At 37.7% G+C, this 21,962-nt stretch overlaps 1 protein-coding gene across 2 annotated transcripts in view; it reads left to right on the plus strand.

Annotated features, from left to right (window-relative positions):
- The window catches only part of LOC107693836 (disabled homolog 2-interacting protein-like), a 171,142-nt gene that overhangs the window by 80,413 nt on the left and 68,767 nt on the right, over positions 1-21,962 (plus strand). Inside the window, exons 1-3 of one of the 2 annotated variants that reach the window (XM_016493360.1) lie at positions 1,380-1,633; positions 13,060-13,172; positions 17,665-17,783. In XM_016493360.1, the coding sequence (XP_016348846.1) occupies positions 1,510-1,633; positions 13,060-13,172; positions 17,665-17,783 (356 nt within the window). In that variant the 5' untranslated portion in view covers positions 1,380-1,509. Of the gene's footprint in view, positions 1-1,379; positions 1,634-13,059; positions 13,173-17,664; positions 17,784-21,962 lie in introns of those variants that run through there. The other variant, XM_016493359.1, reaches the window with a different exon arrangement.

The raw sequence follows: 21,962 nt of genomic DNA on the forward strand, positions 1-21,962 counted from the left end.
TCGACGGCTTTCAGCCTCACCCTGCTTCATTCTACTACGTTAATAAATAATTAGCTCATCCATGAACATGATTTCTGCCCGAGTCCCGTCGGTTTGCATCGGCTGTGGGGATGAAGACGATAACTCCCATGACTCCACACTCAGTCACAGCGTCATCAAACTACACCTTTGTCTATTTGTTTATTTTGAATACGCGCCCATATTGTGCCTTGAATGTATAATTTTATTTAAGTTAAATGTATCATGGTTTTCCACAAAAATATTAAGCTGTTTAAATATAATCAACATCAACATTAAAAATAATAATAAATGGTTCTTGAGCATGCAAATCAGCATATCATAATGATTTCTGAAGGATCATGTGACACTGAAGACTGGAGTAATGATGCTGAAAATTCAGCATTGCCATCACAGGAATAAATTATAAATGTAATAATATTTTAAAAGATATCTGTTTTTACTGTATTTTTGATCAAATAAGTGCAGAATCAAGAAAATTTATTGAAATTACACAAGTACTAAAAATAGGATAGTTGTCTTGATGCAACATTATTTCGTAATTGTATTTAGTTTTTATTGTATTTTTGTTATAATAAAAAAAAAAAGTAAAATGTGACTGAGAAATGTTCTTTACAAATTTCATCCGATTCACACATATGTGACCCTGGACCACAAAACCAGTCATAAGGGTCAATTTCTCAAAATTGAGATTTATACATCATCTGAAAGCTGAATAAATAAGCTTTCCATTGATGTATGGTTTGTTAGGAAAGGGCAATATGGCCGAGATACAACTATTTGACAATCTGGAATATGAGGGTGCAAAAAATCAAAATACTGAAAAAATCACCTTTAAAGTTGTCCAAATGAAGTTCTTGGCAATGCATATTACTAATCAGAAATTAGGTTTTGATATATTTACAGTAGGGAATTTACAAAATATCTGCATGGAACATGATCTTTATTTAATATCCTAATGATTTTGGCATAAAAGAAACATCAATCATTTTGACCCGTACAATGTTTTTTTTGGCTATTGCTAAAAATATACCCAAGCGACTTAAGACTGGTTTTGTGGTCCAGGGTCACATATGTTCCACCACCTCCTGATCCAGCCCTGGTTTTCACAAAGACTCTTCATACAAACTTTGTCTTCTGGCTCGCTCTCTGTGTTCAATGGCATAACTCTGCCTTCCCACTACTTAGAGACAGAGTGTGTGTTATAGAGAGAGAGAGAGCATGTGGCACTGAATAGCCTTTTGAGCTTTTCCCCTCTCAGTGAGAAATCAAGCAACGGAGAGAGAGAGAGAGAGAGAGAGAGAGAGAGAAAGCAAACTTTCCCTCCTACTGTTGGACTTTTCCCAGACTTGAGTGCTGGAATGGATTTCCTCTGATACTTTGGATGTCACTGCACAACTGTGGGGTTTATGCACAGAAGGGATCTTTCAAGTTTTGTTGACTGAGCGTGTGTATGTGAGGCGTGTGTGTGACAGGAGCGTGCTCGGAGCTATGTCAGATGTTACACGGAAAGGTTCTGGGAGACCAGGATATTACTACAGACTCCTGGGTCGAACGAGGCTACAGAGACAGCGCAGCCGCTCCAGGAGTAGAAGCAGAGCCACAAACAATAGGGGTAAACATCTCGTTATAACTTTGCTACATTGTTTCTGAAATATTCCCTCCAGCCTTTTAAAGTACTTTTATATGTTGTCAACAGTGCAGTATATGTTAATAATACCCATAACTGTTACATTTGACACACTTAGCTGCAGTATGTTAAGTTTGTGTGTAAGATTTCTGTTGTTGCCACAGTAGTAAAACATCATAACAGCCCGTTTATAAGAGTGCAACTGCCATAAACAGTTATTACCACTTTATGGCAGCACTCTTCTGAGTACTTGTTATGAAAGCTGTTTTTTTCTGTTTATTTTAATTCTGACTAAGAACATGATTGAATGAATGAACTCTAAGAAATGTAAATCACTTTATTTTGCACTTCTTTTTAGATTAAAAAAACTGGATGCAAGCACTTCCTCTTTAACCATGAACCATTTTAGAGTTGCTATTAATGTGTTTCTGTTGGACTATTGTTTGGTTGTGTGTGTGTGTGTGTGTTAAAGAGAAACGTGATGTGAAAATGTGAGTGATGATCAGACATTGTTGTCTAATCACAGTTTGCCAGTTGTCAAACTATGAGTCTGTGCATTAGTAGTGGGACTCTTTTTGGAGATTAAATTGTTATGGCAGTAGGTGACAAAGGGTTTGTGTATCATTAAAAAGTAATTGAAACATTCACTCAGCCAATTCATTCAAAAACAACAAATTCCTACAGGAACCAAGTGCCACTACTATATGTTGCTTGGCAATGCTGAATGACTGATTCTATGACTTTGGAACTATTTTCTTTTGTTTAATATAATATCAAATTTGACAAATGTATTTATTCATAAAGACATAGTACTGTGATGTGAAGTAGTGTTAACCCCTTTTTCATAGAAATGTTGTATAAAAGAAACATTCAATTCAATTCAGTTCAAGTTTATTTGTATAGCGCTTTTCACGATACAAATCGTTGCAAAGCAGCTTTACAGAAAATTAAGTTTCTACAATATTTAGTAGTAGCTTATCAGTGGTGACTGTCAGTTAATGTACATATGGCAGAAATGTACGGAAAAATCAATTAAAGATGATCAAACATCAACATGGACGGATCATAGTCTCATGTCTGTGGCCTTTTTTTGATATTAAGTACAAAAGCATACGTGACCCTGGACCACAAAACCAAAAGTCGCTGGGGTATATTTGTAGCAATAGCCAAAAAAAACATTGTATGGGTCAAAATTATTGTTTTTTATTTTATGCCAAAAATCATTAGGATATTAAGTAAAGATCATGTTCCATGAAGATATTTTGTAAATTCCCTACTGTAAATATATCAAAACTTAATTTTTGATTAGTAATATGCATTGCTAAGAACTTCATTTGGACAACTTTAAAGGAGATTTTCTCAATATTTAGATTTTTTTTGCACCCTCATATTCCAGATTTTCATATAGTTGTATCTCGGCCAAATATCGTCCTATCCTAACAAGCCATAGATGACTGGAAAGCCTATTTATTCAGCTTTCAGATGATGTATAAATCGCAATTTCCAAAAATTGACCCTTATGATGGGTTTTGTGGTCCAGGGTCACATATCGTATTTAATGCTAATGTGTTATTTTTACGTATTATTATTTTCTTTAATGTTTGTTTCCATCCGATCTTGAATAATTGGTTAACTCCCCTGTATAAAAAACTTAGTCACTCTGTCAGTTTAATGTTAGTTGTAACACCTAAGTATGACCGTTTAATACCGCAGAAGCCGTAAAGTAAGTTAACGAGCCCTCATGTGGAGCGGCTGGAGTTGAGCTTCTGTGTGGAGAAGGGGTTATTATCAGCTGTAACTTTACGGTTTAACAACAAGACAGGTGACCAGCCACAAGTATTGAACCTGACACACCAAACGCTCATACTCACACAATTTTCCAAACCAGTCAAGCAGGAACTCAGTACTTCAGTATGGCCCAACAAGCTCCTGCGCTCTCTTTCTCTCTCTCTCTCTCTCTGTCACACACACACACACTGAGTAATTTCAGAAGTGATGGCTGTGAATGTCTTCTTTAAACTCTCATCTAGGTTATTGCTATCTGGGCTTATTACACAGGGGGTCAATCGAGATCCCTGAGTCATTCAAACTTAATTCAGTCACTGAGAGAATCGATTCATGTAGTAGATGAGGTGCTTTGTGATGGGGCTTTGTAATGGCACAGCTGTTTTGGGGACTTGGCAGGTTTAAGGTGACATCACTGTGGTAAACTTTTGAAGTAAAAAGTATGAGCAAACAGAAGCAGTGATTTATAGAGAGATTATAACATTTAGGATAAATGTCTTAAACTCAGTATGTTGGTTTATTTGCTTGAATGACAATGATATTTTCTGTTCAGTGACGCACACCCAAGTATGTGTGGGTTTTTGTTTGACAGAGAGAATCAGGAAGTTTTCCAGTGGAATGATTGTCATAGAAGATTTTGCATGTTTTGTGGGGGTTGATCTACTTAACTTTCAAGCTGAATGTTAAAAGATCAGTTCTTGTTTAGTAGGGATAATGTTGCAATGTCTGTGTGGGCATGGGAGATCTCTGTTACTATTATTATTATTATTATTATTTATCTTGTCCTCCAATAAGTAACCTGTATTTCAGAGAGCCTAGTAATAAAAAGTAAAACATACACACTCATTATTACTCGTGTGAAGATGCACGTCACCAGTGGGATCATGCAAATTGAGCGTACATGGAACAGAATTATGAGCTTTGTTATCTGTGGTGCTTGTTTTGGTTCAGCTGACTGATAGCTTATCAGTTCATGCATGACAGAAGATGGCGGCACTTTGGATCTGAATATTCAAATACGGCACCAGTATGAGGTAATGGTGCCTCCATGAGCTCACCTGAGCTCAACTCTATTACACAACCAATTACACACACACACCCCTCACATGGGGTGGCTAAACATACATACTGTAATAACCCTGTTTGAGCACATGCATAGGATCTGGAGAGAAAATTATAGCCTATGTATTTACGTCCACCACAGCCAGCTGCATGTGAGTGTTTGTGCAGTGTGTTCTCTCTCTAGCTCTCCCTTCCTTCCTCCCCTCTGTTCATTTTTGATAATACAGCATTACATCACCACTATATCAGCTGCTAAATGGACAACCTGTGAACCACACACACGGACACAGCTGTGTGAGGAATAACCTGTTCTGGGAACAGTACAACCCCTGCTCTTCCCACAGTCGATGTGTTTTGCTATGCTATGGTTTTTAAGGTCTGATTAGGAAACACATGGGATCGTGATTAGTGGACTTAGCGGTGACTGACAGTTGCATGCAGCTGTGGTTTTCACATGTTTGCTCTGCATTATCTCACAGGAACGCTATGTCAGAAGATTATGGTGGAGGTTGTGCTGCACTGCTGATGTAGGACTAGTTTCGCGGTTCCTTACTCTAGATGCGACCGAGATTAAAACTGGGAAATTGGTCCGACAGAGTGTCACTATGTTGGAGCTGTGACACATTGTGCAATGGTGTTAGGGGAAACAACACTTCTTGAGCCCATTCTCACCTCCTCTAATCATCATTTCCTATCTGCTGCTGTGGCCTAGTAGGTGCATGTTATTTCATGCATTGTGCCATGCTGCCCATTTGGGCAACATGAGGTTGAATCCGGCTTTGCGACCCCATTTTTACCTCTTCTCATTATCATCATTAATGTTAGCTGTGGTTTAGTGGCTAGTGCTAAACTGTGGTGCACATGTGGACAGCATGAGTTTGAATCTGGCTTGCAACACTTTCTGATCCCAATTCCATTTCTTCTTCTTTCCATAATTTCTTGTCATGCCTTTACTATATTTGTTGTCATGTCTTTACAGTTCTGTACTCTAGTAGATACATTGAGCCATGGTGCTCATGTAGGAAATATGAGGTTGAATCCAGCTCACATCACTTTCTAATCCCATTCATACCTCTTCTCATCTTCATTTCTGTCAACCGTGGCATAGTAGTTGGTGCATGTGATTTGATACATTGCACCATGGTGCTAATGTGAGCAATGTGAGGTTGAATCTGGTCTGCATCACTTTCGGATACCTTTCCCATTTCTTCTCCCCATCGTGTCTTGTCATCTTCTCACTAGAATTGTTGTCACACTGTAGCTTAGCAACTGGTGCATGTGATTTGATACATTGTGCTGTGGTGCTCTTATAGGCAACTTCCAGCTCCCAACATTTTCCTGTTACCACCTCTTCTCCCCATCATTTTCTGTAATCATTATTCATAGTTTAAAAAAAAACATCTATATATAACATTTATAATCAGAGACAGGTGTTGTAGCACATCAAATGTGTTTTGTGATGTGGTCACACAATCTGATATGATTCACTTTTTACGCCCTCAACACGGATGATTTTATCATACTCTGTGCCGAGAAGTGAGGAAATACAGTTGCTTTGCAGAATGCTGTAGGGAATGTTGATGGGTTTGAGCCGGAATTCGGCTGGAGTTTCCATTAAGCGTCACATCTATCTATTTATACAGGAAACTAGGGTAAATACCATTGTAAAAAAAAAACTCGCCAAGGTTACAGTTTGTCAGAGTGTTCTGATAAAAATGTCTGTAGTAAACTTAACAACAGATCTAGGTCAGGCTGGAAAGTCAAAACAGACAAAGGAAGAGAGTGAAAGAATGGGAAAAAGAGAGTGATGAAGACATGAAAGACAGGAAATGAACGAAGGAGGTGAAAGGACAACAGAGATAAATGTGATTAAACAGGCAGGAAAGCAGAAATCTATGTCAGAATGGTCTGATAGCTGGATGCTGTGCTAGAGTCGGTCAGTCAGTGAAATATTTTTAACTAGTTCATGGTTTTGTTGTTGATTTGCAATAGTTGCTGTTTATATGTGCGTAGTAGGTCTCTCTTTCTGTGTGTGTGTGTGTGTGTGTGTGTGTGTGTGTTAAATATTGGAATGTCTGAGTTCACATCAAACTTTCAAAGTTGCAAAAACAGAATCTTTCTTTTGCTGTGCTTCCCACACACATATCTAGGGATGTAACGATTAATCGCCAGCCGGTCGAAAATCGATTCAAATACATATTCAACGATTCAAATCGGTTGTGATGCCAAACAAATCGTAATACAATTGGATACTTCAACAAAGTAAAATAATCTCAAACATACGGCACGCTCTCTTCATTTTATCAAATGATCATAATAATCACATCTATTCATTTTACAATCATGCTACTAGCATTTTATTCAGACTACCCTACCCTTTAAAAGTTTGGGATGAGTGCGATTTTTGTTTTTGGTGTTTTGAAAGAAATCAATACTTTTATTTAGCAAGGATACATTCTACAATCCTGCTACTAGCATTTTATTCAGACTACCCTACCCTTTAAAAGTTTGGGATGAGTGCGATTTTTGTTTTTGGTGTTTTGAAAGAAATCAATACTTTTATTTAGCAAGGATACATTCAATTGATCAAAAGTGACAAAGACATTTATTATGCGACAGTGTTTCTATTTTATATATTAAAATAGATACATTAAAATATACATCAATTTATTAAGTATTTATTATTTATTCCAAATTGTATTGTGTTTCACAATATTACTATTTTTACTGTATTTTTGATCAAATAAGAACTTATTAAAAAGAGGGAACTTAAAATGTTGATTTAAAATGGTGAAAATCACATGCTTCAGTAAATTTGTGAGGTTTTTTTCCAAGGTTTGGACTTTACAATTATGTGTACAATAATCTAGTTTGCCTGCATGTAACAGTGTGTTTCAGTTCTTAATGTAGTCAGGTTTTGTGGAGTTGATTGTTCAGTGCTCTTATGACTGTATGTGTGTTAGATCATCATGTTCCGTAACTTCATTCTCACGGAGGAATGTCCTCTACAGGAAAACCTAGAAACATTGTGTCCCAGCCCACAGCTCAGGAAGTGTGTTTTCTGACCTGTGTGTGTGTGTGTGTGTGTGCACGCTGATAGTTGGTCTTGCTTCTGTAAGAGAGTATTCTAAGACTGGCTGAATTCTCAGCAGGTTTGAGATGTGGTTGCTATGGGAACAGCAGAGCGAGGTGATTGTTCTGTATAACCACTGGGAAGGTACCTGTCAATCATGGTGTCGGCGAGGACAGCTGGGTCTAATGGAAACACATGTTTAGCTCAAGGAGAAGAGACAGTTATGCAGGTGCTGGTGTGTGTGGGTGGTCACATCTTCTTGCCTTATTGCACTGTTCTTCAGAGGTAACATTATGATGCTGGTTTTAATTTTGTTTAAATTGAATAGAAAGATATTTAACAGCAAATACCTTTTTATCAACGAAAATGAAATAAATTGCCGTTTGACATCTCTGACTGAAAAACACGACCTGTGGTGAAGGACGTGTTTTCATTTGAAGTAAAAGTACAATTTTGTACATCAATAAAGCAGAAAATAATTAAAATGAATTATAAATGAATGAATAAATTATTATTATTTTATTTATTTTATTTTATTATTATTTGACTAGTTAATCAGTCTAAAAATTACATGGTACTTTTTTTCTCAACATGGCACCATGGTAATAATTTGCAAAAAAAAAAAAAGATATAAAATTTAAATTTAGGATATTTATATTTTAATTTTTAAAAATGATTATAATCATATTTTAAATTCTAAAATGTATATTTAAAAATAATTTTGTGCCATATTTTGTGAAATACTTTATGTAAATAAATTTTAATTTATGAATTATAATCATATAATAAATTCTAAAATTAATAATTAAATGTATATTTAAAAATCCTTCTGCTATATTTTTGTCATACTTGAATGAATTCATTTTACCTTTAATGAATCCTTTATGGTGATAATTAGTAGTCATAGGGCACCATGGTAATAATTTTCAAATAAATAAATGTTATAGGTTACATTTAAATAAATGTTGTCTTATAAGACCTGTGTGTGTTTGTTGTTATGTTTGTGCATTTATTTTTTTGTTTTCTTCCTGAACATACAGGTGGTTGACACTTGTGAAACGGTCTTCTCCTGAGGGAAGCAGGATTGAAACCACACTGATCCTCACATTAATCTAGAACCACACACATAGCAGCCACAAGGACTGTTTTTGGATGTCAATTCAAGCAGACACTCGCTCTCAGTCTCTCACAGCTGCGTTCCTTCACATCTTATATCTTTAACAAACAGACACTCACACACTGAGAGAAAGTGAAAGCCATCTCTCCCAGATCAAACTACACGGCTCCTCACTGTTGAATTCTCATTACACATCGCCACTGGGCTTGATGGAAACTTGATTGAAGTTTAATAATCTGCTGTTGAAGGGTTTTAGCAGGATAATGTGAGACCTTTGCACTTCCACCTGCTTCTTTTTCATTCATTTTTGTGTTTAGCTTTTTAAAATCTTTGTTTAGCTTTTTAAAATCTGTTTTGAAAGCGATCATGATCTGAGAGAAGATGTGTTTAGGTATGCTAGGTTAACCAGATGTTCGGCTACAGCTTTCCTGGGTAACATCCTAGTTCTGTTGTGAAATAATAGCAACAGAGTGGCACTGCTCGCTATAGAGGTTTTATGTTGTTATCATTTGCCCTTTGTCTATCAATTCGTACTTATCCGTTACTACTAATAGTAATCATTATTACTAGTGTGCCATTGAAAACTTGATCGAAGTGGACAACCTTCAGGAGCGACCACAAGCGTGCCATCATTTATGAGACTAGCAGGGTGTCTCAGGGTGTATTCACACCAGGAAAGTCCGCTGGTTCACTTGCTTTGGTCTGGACCAAATACAGTGTTGATTTTTTTGTTAGTTTGGTGCGGTTCGCTTTCACACTGCCCTTTTTTGCAAGTGAACCAGAAATTGTAAACAAAATCACACGTGTGCTAAGGTCATCCATTCATTGGACAGAAATTCTCAAGCAGGGAAAAACAGGAAGTGCAAAAACAGGCTAACGATGGAGATCTTTCGTAGTGCAATTTTTATTCTTTTACTGATTTGGTGTTATCAGATACTAACGCAATATGAGGAAACTTATGAGCATCATATGAGACAATGTCATACGATGTTGTAATTACGACTTAAAATAAAGAAAAGAAATAGGATGCGCTTGCCGTCTCTGTCTTGCACAGGAGCGCTTCACAAAAATGCACCAAAACTCTGCGAATATTTTCCTTACAGACACGATGAATAATATATCTATAGAAAGCTTTAAATGACTACAAAACGAAATAATTCAAATCCAAAACAAAAACTCTTATTATGTAATCCATAAAGATGCATTTCTTTCTAAAGGCGCGTCCAATGATGAGATGGCGAGTCAGGATCATCAACTTCATTGCGACACTGACTCATAAAACACTAGTATATTAATAAATCATTCAAATATCTCATTACTATTTTCCCCCAACGTGGTCATGGTAGTTTTTGCGGCAAACTTTAGCCTATTTAGCGCGCTCACGTCACGTTGCTGTGCGCCATGGTCAATAAAACTCATCATTTGCATGTGCTTTTAAGCATTGTGGTTTAAAAACAAGTGATTTAAGCCATTGAAACGCAAATTGAAACTATATGCGTGAGCTGTCTGTTTCTGAGCGTGATTTCTGCAATTGGGTCGGATCGAGGTCGGGTCATATTCACACCTTAAACGAACCGTACCAGAGTTCGTTTGGAAGCGGACCGAGACCACCTCTTCAGCTGGGTCTCGGTACAGTTGTTTGGTCCGCACCCGAGTGCGATTGCTGTATTCACACCTGCCAAAAAGATCCGCACCAAGAGGGGAAACGATCTTGTGTTCTATTCAATCGAACCAAACAAGACAGGTGTGAATACACCCTCAGGTTCATCTGAACAGTCTTCCCTCTTCATAAATGTTTGATGACTAAATGCAGTTTACAGTATGACAGATTATAATATACTATTGTTCATAGTTGATCATTCATTTCTCCTATTTGCCATGAGCAAAATACACAGGGCAACTTTTAAATTCATTGATAATAATATAGGCAAAATTAATGATTTATTGACCACTGTTCAAGAAATGCTTTTGGTTTTCATTTCAAAATTCTGTTTATATTAGTGTGTAGTTGTCCAGCATTGTCTGCAGTGTCACATGCTAAAGTGTTTTAAATTACATTTTTCTGTAAAACCTTTATGACCTTATATTACTACTTAAAGACTACATGGAATATTAATAAAATGTATAGTAAGTGTACAAATATTATATTTTACAATATTTGTAAAATGTATTTGTCACACTACAGCCGTGGCCAAAAGTTTTGAGAATGAAGTCTGCTGCCTCAGTTTTTATGATGGCAATTTGCATATACTACAGAATGTTATGAAGAGTGATCAGATGAATTGCAATTAATTGCAAAGTTCCTCTTCGCCATGAAAATTAACTTAATCCCAGAAACATTTCCACTGCATTTCAGCCTTGCCACAAAAGGACCAGCTGACATCATGTCAGTGATTCTCTCATTAACACAGGTGAGAGTGTTGATGAGGACACGGCTAGAGATCACTCTGTCATGCTGATTGAGTTAGAATAACAGACTGGAAGCTTTAAAAGGAGGGTGGTGCTTGAAATCATTGTTCTTCCTCTGTTAACTATGGTTACCTGCAAGGAAACGTGCAGTTATCATTGCTTTGCACAAAAAGGGATTCACAGGCAAGGATAATGCTGCTAGTAAGATTGCACCTAAATCAATAATTTATCGGATCATCAAGAACTTCAAGGGGAGAGGTTCAGTTGCTGTGAAGAAGGCTTCAGGGCACCCAAGAAAGTACAGCAAGCACCAAGACCGTCTCCTAAAGTTGATTCAGCTGCGGGATCGGGGCACCACCAGTGCAGAGCTTGCTCAGGAATGGCAGCAGGTTGGTGTGAGAGCATCTGCACGCACAGTGAGGCGAAGACTTTTGGAGGATGGCCTGGTGTCAAGAAGGGCAGCAAAGAACCCACTTCTCTCCAGGAAAAACATCAGGGACAGACTGATATTCTCCGAAAGGTACAGGGATTGGACTGCTGAGGACTGGGTTAAAGTCATTTTCTCTGATGAATCCCCTTTCTGATTGTTTGGGGCATCCGGAATAAAGCTTGTCCGGAGAAGAAAAGGTGAGCGATACCATCAGTCCTGTGTCATGCCAACAGTAAAGCATCCTGAGACCATTCATGTGTGGGGTTGCTTCTCAGCCAAGGGAGTGGGCTCACTCACAATTTTGCCTAAAAACACAGCCATGAATAAAGAATGGTACAAAAACTTCTCCCAACCATCCAAGAACAGTTTGGTGATGAACAATGCCTTTTCCAGCATGCTGGAGCACCTTGCCATAAGGCAAAAGTGATAACTAAGTGGCTCGGGGAACAAAACTTCTCAATTTTGGGTCCATGGCCAGGAAACTCCCCAAACCTTAATCCCATTGAGGACTTGTGGTCAGTCCTCAAGAGGCGGGTGGACAAACAAAAACCCACAAATTCTGACAAACTCCAAGCATTGATTATGCAAAAATGGGCTGCTATCAGTCAGGATGTGGCCCAGAAGTTGATTGACAGCATGCCAGGGCGAATTGCAGAGGTCTTTAAAAAGAAGGGTCAACACTGCATACTGAGTCTTTGCATAAACTTATTGTAATTGTCAATAAAAGCCTTTGACATTTATGAAATTCTTGTAATTATACTTCAGTATACCATAGTAACATCTGACAAAAAGATCTAAAAACATTGTAGCAGCAGACTTTGTGAAAGTTAATATTTGTGTCATTCTCAAAACTTTTGGCCACGGCTGTTTATTATTAAGTACTGTAAGTGAACTGCAAAATAAGCTGAAAATGAGCTAAAATGGTCTAAAAATAATTAAATGAATAGCGAACAGTCATAGGACTTTCCCTTTGTTTGAACCTATAGTAAAATCTTGAACTTAAAGAATGGTCATGTCCATGTTGTTTCCCAGTCCACACAACATACCAGTTCTAGGAAATTGGGTGAGAAGATGCTTGAAAAGAATTCATACTCCTGCACTTTTCCCAGCATGTGAATTATGAAGGGCAGTCAGGAACAGTGGGAGGATTTAAGAATTTTGTGTACTGGTGGCACAATGAGGTAGAGATTTGATGACTTTATGAATGAGCTATTAGGACATCTGTGACATACAACTCTTACATTATGACAGTGGAAGATCAGTCACTGAATGGATGTGTTGGCATGGTGATTGTTTATGTGGTATCTGCCTATGTGATTACATTCTGTGAGAGTCTCACAGTCTACATCCACACTATGCTGGGATTTGTGCACGTGGGTTTATTCTTGGCAGTTGCATTTTACAATTAAATGTCTGTATACTCTGTGTGTGTGTGTGTGTGTGTGTGTGTGTGTGTGTGTGTGTGTGTGTGTGTGTGTGTGTGTGGGACAGTCATTTTAATAAATAAATTTCTCCCTGTCCCTCTTGTCTCATAGACTCTCCACCTGAGAAAACAGGGCGGAGACGTAGCATGCCAGGCTCTGCCCCTGACAAACCCCTGCCCACAATGGAGCCCACTGCTGCTGCTGCTACACCCTTCAGGGTCACAGTGAGTATTATATGTGTGTTTGTCATGTGTAAGTGTGTGTGCATCTGATCAAACACAGTCTGGAATCCAGATGCGATGCATACTGTGCCCATATGTATCTTATCTTTATTGCTACTACTACTTCAGATCTTTAGTATTAAAACTCTGTAGTTCTAATAAACGTTAGGTTTCAAGTCATTTTGTCAAATGCTAATTTCCTACTTGAGGCAATAAATGTGAGCTGTGGTGTTATTTTTAGTTAAAAAGCAAAAACCCAGTGCACATTCAACCAACACATTCAGCCAAATAACCAAACAGCTGAAACGCAAGATCCGGCCCAAAACCACAGGATTAGACCAAGCCTAATATTCTAAGTATTAAGTTGAGGTCTGGATCAAGGCTATATTTAAAGGCTAGATTATACATCAGGATATTACACACAATTACAGACAAATGTATCCCAAACAAGCTCCATTTGAAGAGAATGTTTTATTGATGGGCATCAAGGAAGATTTAACAGCGTTCAAATGCTCACTGTAATTGGTATGAAGTTGTAATGATATATTTATGAGCGTGAGCTCTATTAGCAAAGGATGAAAAACTTCTCATGATTGAAAGGCAGTCTGTTAGCAATCGTTTCAAATTGAGGCTCACATTATATGCCAGTTGCGGAAGTGAATCAACAGCAGGTGGTATTCAGTAGTTTCACCCTCTGTATAAAATACAGTTCTACAAAGTGTCCATATGGGCTTTTTATGTGTGTTTGTGGCTTATCATTTCCTGAATGCAAATGTAATTACATTTAAATGAGATCTCTGAGGTGACTCGAGGGCCACTTGACCTCTGAGCTTCTGCAGTTTCAGGCCCAATTACTTGTCTAGCCTAGAGCATAGTTTGCAAATATCTCCTGTGAAATCAAATCATCCATGATCAGAGAACAATGAAGCTTCACCATAGTTCTTCCAAGTGCTGTACATGTTTGAACAGGTTCAAGGTGAAGAATGGAAGCCTTAGATGTCATTGTTTTAGATGAATGAATGGAAGATGCCACATACCTTGATTGTTAGGTCAGTACATGGGCAATTAGGGAAGTAATTATATGAATGAATGAATGAATGAATGAATGATGCATTTATATAGTGCTTTATTTGTTGATGCATTTAAATAGCGCTTTATTATTGCTTATTATAATCCCCCTGCTCCCCCCGCTGGTAGGCAATGGTACTGTACCCTTTGGAATCAGGAGCTCATGTAATTTTTCTCCCCTTTCTTTCTCTGAGTGCATTATTTTATCCTCCTTTATGAACTCTTATTCACTGTGCATGAATAACACCATTAATACAAGGTCTGGTTTTGACCGTGAGGCATGAGCAGATGTATCGAATGACCTTCTTATATGAGAGAAATAGTGATATAATTACTGTACATATCAAGAAAGAAGGAAGAATAGATTTGTTTTGTGAATGCTTTCAAATGTTTCTACGGTAGTATAAAACCCACTCTGTGAACTAATCGGTGCTGTGTGTGTGTGCTAAAGATGGAGTGTGGGAAAAGCAGAAGAACACAGAGAAAGTTTACTGGTGTTTTTTTTCTTTGGATCGATGAGTTACTCAGTAGCCTCAGGTTTGTTGTGTGTTAAACTGTATCTGACCCTTTTATTGGAGTTTCAGTGGATGCCTGACATACTTTATACAGTTGACAAGTGACAAGGCATTGGGAAATGTATTTAAAGTGGTATTATTTAGCTAGATATAATCATATGAATACGCTATTATAATAAAAAAATGGCTTCATGCAAATGTATTTCAGGTAATTTTCCATCGATTTGCTCCTGGCTGCTATTTGATATAGGCTTTAATTAATTTCTACCACTTGCACCTAACCCAGGCTTTCCCATCTGCTTTCAATTTGTGAAAAGGTCAAATGTGTCTCGTAATTTGTTTAGCCAAAGCATCCTTGTGGTTTAATGTAGAACTAAGGATGATGATGGAATCCTGCAAAAATGTGTGCCCGAGGGCCACATGTGACCTTGGTCCGGCCTTGGATATTGACTGTCAACATCTATGACCTGTTTGACAGACCTGATCGATAGTTGCTTATTAACACGGTTTGACATTGCATACCATGACTGAATTATTTACTAGGGCTACAACGAACACTGTTTTGATAACTGATTCGATTATTTTTCATTTAATCAGATTTTTTACATCTGTGTGCATATGATATTGTGTGCAATAGTTTAAAATAAAATGGTTAAGGCCCATTTACGCCAAGAAAGATAACTATAACGATAAATGTATTGGCATCCACACCAAAGATGATAATGTTCTGTTTATTATAAGAGTGTGTTGCAGTTATTTCATCTGCTGCTTTAAACACTCAAGCTCATTCAGGCTCAAGTCACGTGGATTCTGATAGGCTGTCAATGTTTTTATCATTCATTAGCTGGAAAAAAAAAAAAACATTTTGAAAGTGATTACACTGATATTGTTGCTCTGTGTCGTTAATGTTATAGTTGTGTTGTGGACTGTAATATTCACATAGAATTAGAACAATTATTTAAACTTTACAGTTATAGTTATTGTCCTTGGTACGAATGGGTCTTTGCAATAATCGAACATGAGAGCAGTTTTTATAAATGCTGGTAAGAGGTAGAATCAATGCAGACCCGTTTCTAGGCATAGACAAACTAGGCGCTCGCCGAGGGGGCGCCAATGAGCACACATACTGGCACTACGTACATTTTAGCAGAGTTGATGGATGCCATCATTTTAGAAGTGAGGGGGACAGAAATGTCAAATGCAATAATTCGCTTTTTTTTTGTCTAATGGCAATTTTATGATTTGTTTATATACTACACTTTTTTTCACTACACTTTTTTTTTTTTTCATTTTTATTGCAGAAAATATATTATTCAGATACTTCATTTATTACCTGGCGATGACTTGGAAAAACACACACAAACTATAAATTGTCGCAATCGTGCATGTATTGTCTTTACGTATTTTGTTCAGCTCAGCTACAGTGATAGCTGGATGCCTTTGTCCATATTAGGGATTTCCTGGCACGTCATGAGATATTACATCTATGAGTCTGTTTTGGACTTTCTGCGTGAGAGCGGCCTCGAGTTTTGGGTATGAATGAAACACACACTGCAGGAGAGTGTTTAACACTGGCCGGTGTGCCCTTCTGTGCCTCCGCTGCACAGTTGAGCCGTTGTGATTTAAAGTGCTGAGTAACGTCATTTTTCCCACCGTGTCTGATATTAAAATCAGTGAACACTTTGCAAAAGGCGTGGGCAGTCGATATGGCTTTGAGACATGAAATTGAATTCTTCCATCCAGCTGTTGTTAAATTTACACATATATTTTGTTTTGTTTTTCACCAGAGCACCACCTGAGTCTTCTCCAATTTCTACCAGTGATGCTTATGCGACACTGAAGACTGGAGTAATGGCTGCTGAAAATTTAGCTTTGCCATCACAGGAATAAATTACATTTGAACATATTAACATAGTAAACCGGTATTGTAACTCTCAACTAAAAATCGTTGTTTGGCGCTGTTCTTCAGAGATCCACCAAATGCTGAAAATCAATTAATTTAGGAAATATCTGTCAAACCGATCATCAATGCTCTCTACTCTATTCAGAGCACTTGACATGACAACCTGGCAACATGAAATTATAAACTCATGACCTTCTTTGAAGCAAGCTTTGAAGCTTACTGCTTCAATATTTTTGCAATTCATGTTATGTTTGGACAGGGGAGCTTGTTTATTATTCAGATGTCTTCTTGTCATTGTCTCTCTCAGTCCTCTTCTGATTTGATTTTGTTTTCTTTCGATGCTAGCGAACGGTAGGCTGCAATACTCTGACTGATTGCTCTGTGATTAAGAGATGTCTGTGTGAATAGTAATCAGTAGGGTGCTTTAATTATGTAGAATATGCAGATGTGTTAATTGGTAGGGGGGAACGGCCTGCTTTCTGTTTGTTTACTAACAGTTTTTGTCAGAAACTTCTCATGTCTCTTGACTCGCCTCTCTTTTCCTCCAGAAACTCTTTCCACACCTTTTCTTATTCTTTCTCCGTTGCATTTCTCACACTTACTTTCTCACATTCTCGTTTTTTTTATTTTATTTCTACTATAGCAGCGTTACAGTGAGGATGAGCGGATCGTATTTTGTCCTTGACTCTCATTCTTGTCTTTCGGTACTTCACGCTCTCGCTTTCATTTTTTCTTTTTCACTCTTTCTCACTTTATGCCTCCCTTTCCTTTCCATGCCCTTGATGCCAACCTGCAGTCTCCATGGTAACTGGTGCCTAAAGGAAGTTGAGTCTTGAGCTGCAAAAATGTGACAGGTGCTTTCACAGAAAAAGGGTGTATAATGTGGGATAATTAACGAGAGAGTGAATGTATGAAATGGTGGTGAAAGATCAAGATGAAATAAGTTTTTTTTTTTCACTGCCTGTGACTATTATAATGTCTCTCTTATTCTCTGTCATTTCCTCATTAGGGGTTTTTGAGTCGCAGGTTAAAGGGCTCAATAAAGCGGACTAAGAGTCAGCCTAAACTGGACAGGAACAGCAGTTTCAGACACATCCTGCCAGGCTTCAGACCAGTGGACAACGACAGGTAAACAACAATTTCCCATCTTATTCCAGTCTTTATTAAAGCTGGAGTGTTTAATTTCTACACCTCTAATGTCATCTAGAAGAACCCATTCAGACAAACATTTGCTCTATAGAGTCTATAGAGGATTTGTGTGTTTGGATAGTTTTAAACCAGTGCTTCTCAGTGACAATGTCTATTATTATTCATAAATTACTGCCAATTTCTGCCAAATAAAATATTTTAGAGCCTGAGATAACTAGAAAAAAAATCATATTTTCAATTTAATTTAAAATTAAAGTTGTTGAAAGATCAAATTAAAATAAGTCTTTTTTAAATTTAATTTTTTTATTTTAACTTGTTTTGTCTTATTTATAATAATTTTAAGTCGTTTTTGCGTCCCACTTGGAAATGAGTTGAGGCCATCTAATGGGTCCCGGCCCCGTGGTTGAGAACCATTGTTTTAAACTAGTTAAAATTATCTTTAAAAAATGGCATCAAAATGTCAACTTTAAACTTTTAGTCACTGTCTTGACTGGAGATCAGTTGTTACAGTCATGGCAATATGTGTTACTGGAGACAATAAAAAGGCAGTTGGTTCTGACCTATTTTAAAACTTTACTGATTGTGAATAGAGATGTACTGTATGAGCGGCTGAATGTGGCAGTTGAGTCTTAGTATGGATGTTTTTGCATGTGTTTGCATTCTGTGTGCTAATTCCTATGGCATAACACCATATGTAAATGTGAGATTTTGCATTTCCTCATGTCCATGCTGCATAAAATGCTGCACAGTGAACAATGACGTGTGAAGAGTGTGTGTGGTCTGAAAGTTTGTGTGTCTGTTTAGCAGACTGGTTATTGAGGTCACTTTTGACATGCCTCTCTTGTCAGTGAAAACCGGCAGAACTTTGCAGTCCAATCTGTCATCTGCCTCTTTCTCGGAGATGCTCCTTCATGCACCTTCTCTTTCCCTTATCCTATAAATATCCCTCACTCTAAACAGACTGCAGCTGTGCTCTGCTCTTGAGTTTTTGCTCATTTCTATGCAAATTTGTGGTTCAAAAAGTTTCGCTGTCCTTTATTTTACCGTAAATTTGATACACTTTACTGTTATGCTCACAATTTGCAGAACAATAACATTTTGGTAGTGGTACTAGAAATAGACTGCCGTGACACATTTCAGGTCTAGCTGTTTATTCCTATTTTCTTTTCTAGTTAAAATCTTTAAAGTGGACATTAATTGAAGTATTGTGAAATGGAAGTCTGCTGTAAGACTAAATGTAAATCATATAGAGAAGTCCGGCTTCCAGGCAGGCACTGTCTAATAAACAATTAATAGTTTTGTTTCCCCCCGCCCCCAGTGCAAACAGCAGTCATGATAGACTGCCAGTGAAGCACACTTTCATAGCAGGACCCAAAATGAAATGTTTGGAGCCTCTTGTCTAGTAAACAGTAATATTTGCTCCTATTAAACATGTATATTTGGTGCTTTTAAATCCTATGAATTCCACAGTAGTCTACAGACAGTTTCATGTGGCATTACAGTCATTCTGTATGATATCATTTACACTCTTATTTGATAAAATATCTATTATTTATTAATGTATTGATAAATTACATCGTTGGGAAAGCAGGATTCCATTCATTTTCAACATTTTCAAAGCAGTCATCATTTATTTTACCAGGTTGACCTCAGCCCAACCACCCAGCTGATCAACCAGATTGAACTAAAGAGAGGGAGAGAATATATAGAGATATAGAGAGAGTGTGTTTTTTTTTTTTTTTTTCTTGAGGGAGAGGCAGAAAACAGGTACTTTATCTGCGCTCAGTGTCAATTCCCTCGTTAATCTGGGCATTATCTGGCAGCGTTTTCCCAGTTTAGCTTTAGCCATTCGATTAGAATCTAAGAATTCCCAGTCAGTCACAGCCCTCGTTTTACCTTCTATCAGCAGCATTTACATCAGCCGCTGCTCTAAACCCAGGGCCTGAGCTGCTCATCCATTCTTTACACAAATGAGATTATATGTGCGGATGCTGCTAATCCCAAAAGCATCTCATTTGATTGGATTAAGTGTAGTAATTGTCTGTGCTTTCAGCATGGCTTGGCTGGAGCGGACTATGGATGGCTGTGCTTGTACAGATAGGGGATGAGTACCCTCGACTTCTGTGGGGCCAAATGGATTTTTGTGTGCCCAATGCCTCGGCTGATGTGAGTGCAGCTTACTTTTGTGCCACTTACAATCTGTGCTTGGATGTTTGTGTGTGTATCTCTGTGTATGTTCTGCATCATCGCATTCATTTGGCTGAAAATGACCCTGCGTTACCAGACAGTCTGATTGTGACTTCTATTAGAAAGAGTCAAGAGCTCTTAATAGAAAACAACTCTGCTGTTGAAAGCACTTAAATTAAAGGATATACATATAAAAAGGCAGTTACATCTAAATGAATATTCATGATATGCAGTATCAACATGCACACAATTTTCTCTGTGCGATTTTTTGTAGAAAGCCAATATACAGATGAGGTTTAGTTTTATCAATTTCTGAATTCTTGCTTGCTTTTTTTTTAAAATTTTTTTTTAATGTTCACCCATAATGCACTGAAACATTTCGTTTGTGCTGTTTGTCCTCTTGGCACCAGATGGCACTTTAGGAGACATAGGAAACATGATACCAGCCATAAGTTGAACCATTTACCAACAAACCAGGCTGTTCTGTTCCGGTGGATGGAGAAGAGGGTTGTTTTTAGTGTGTAAACTGGATTTCAAATCAAATGAATGTCAAAAATAGACGTATTTAGGGGATTTATTTTCTACTAAATGTTGATTGTTTTAGAAGGACCATTAATCTGCTTCGTCTAATTTTAGTTTTATAGTTTTGAGTCTTTAATTTTATATGACCATTTTCTACCCACTGTCTGACCTTAGAGAGCATTTATGTATTTATTTAATTGCTACTGTACCATTTTTGTTTTTTATATGTAAATGACTTCTGTTATGATTGGCTATTGACCGGCAGAACGCTGAATATCGAGGACGCAACAATATGTAAGTGTAGGCAGTGATATGTTCATGGTTGTGATGTCATAACCACAGTGATGTTTCAAAAGTGTGTATTTGCAGTTTAGTTTTTTTAGAAATGATTTGTGTTAGGTGGATTAAGGAATGAATTTATAGTTATTGCATATCTTTATCTGCCGCATATAGTATGAAAAATTATTCTTCTTGTTTTTTGTTGTGATAACAGTGCTAACATTTTTTTAAATATATATTTTGTTTAAAGAAAGTGTCATGCATGTGCATGGTGGGAAGCAAATATTTAAATGATAAAGAGTGCTACAAACAGGCATGTGAACTAGATGTCTAGACAGGTCCAAAAATTCGTACCCGAACCCGAAGAGACCCGTAAATGTGCTACACTGAACCGACCCGGACCCGTCTATTATTTTGAAAGTTGGACCCGGGCCCGTGCAGAACCGAGAAATGTCAAAAATGTACTACCCGGAACCGACGCGGACCGTCAATTATTTGAAAGATGGACCCGAACCCGGCCGGGAAGACACAGACCCGACTGGACCCAATCGGCACATATTCCACAGCAAATTGCTATTAACAAGTCGATAAACAAGTTGCGAAAATTACACTTTTTGTCTTACCTAATATAAGAAGCCTTCTCCCTTGTACCTGACTGTGATGCACACAATCCTCCTTGCCAAGAAAGTTCCATCCGTGTTATTCCTCTCTTGCCAATTGAAATGCGTAATCCACTCATTATTCCAGTTTCAAAAGTCCACTTGCTGTCACGGTGACGAATGACAAATGCGACTTTGCAGTTTTGCATTTTTTGTATCTCGAATCAACTTGCATAATAATTTAGACTGTTTGCCCATTTGGATTATAATAACGATTGCTCGTCCAGTGCCATATGGGCTGACGTTAGCTTTACTTATTTGCTATCATCTCTGTGCTCTCACATCACTCATGAAGGTATCCATTATCCCCGTGCGTGTGCATTAACTCCGCCCACCCTGCTTCTGATGACATCGCTCGTGTTTTTTTTGTTTTTTTTCTCCACCTTATTTCAAATTACCGACTCACACTTTTCTCATCCTAATTTTACAAGTTGAAAGTTACAAAACAACACACGCACAGCGCTGACTGACTCTGATAACGGCCGGGTGTTCTCCGAGTCCGATCGACTCG

Source organism: Sinocyclocheilus anshuiensis, unplaced genomic scaffold, assembly GCF_001515605.1.
Source record: "Sinocyclocheilus anshuiensis isolate Anshui unplaced genomic scaffold, SAMN03320099.WGS_v1.1 scaffold1392, whole genome shotgun sequence".
Taxonomy (NCBI): Eukaryota; Metazoa; Chordata; class Actinopteri; order Cypriniformes; family Cyprinidae; genus Sinocyclocheilus; species Sinocyclocheilus anshuiensis.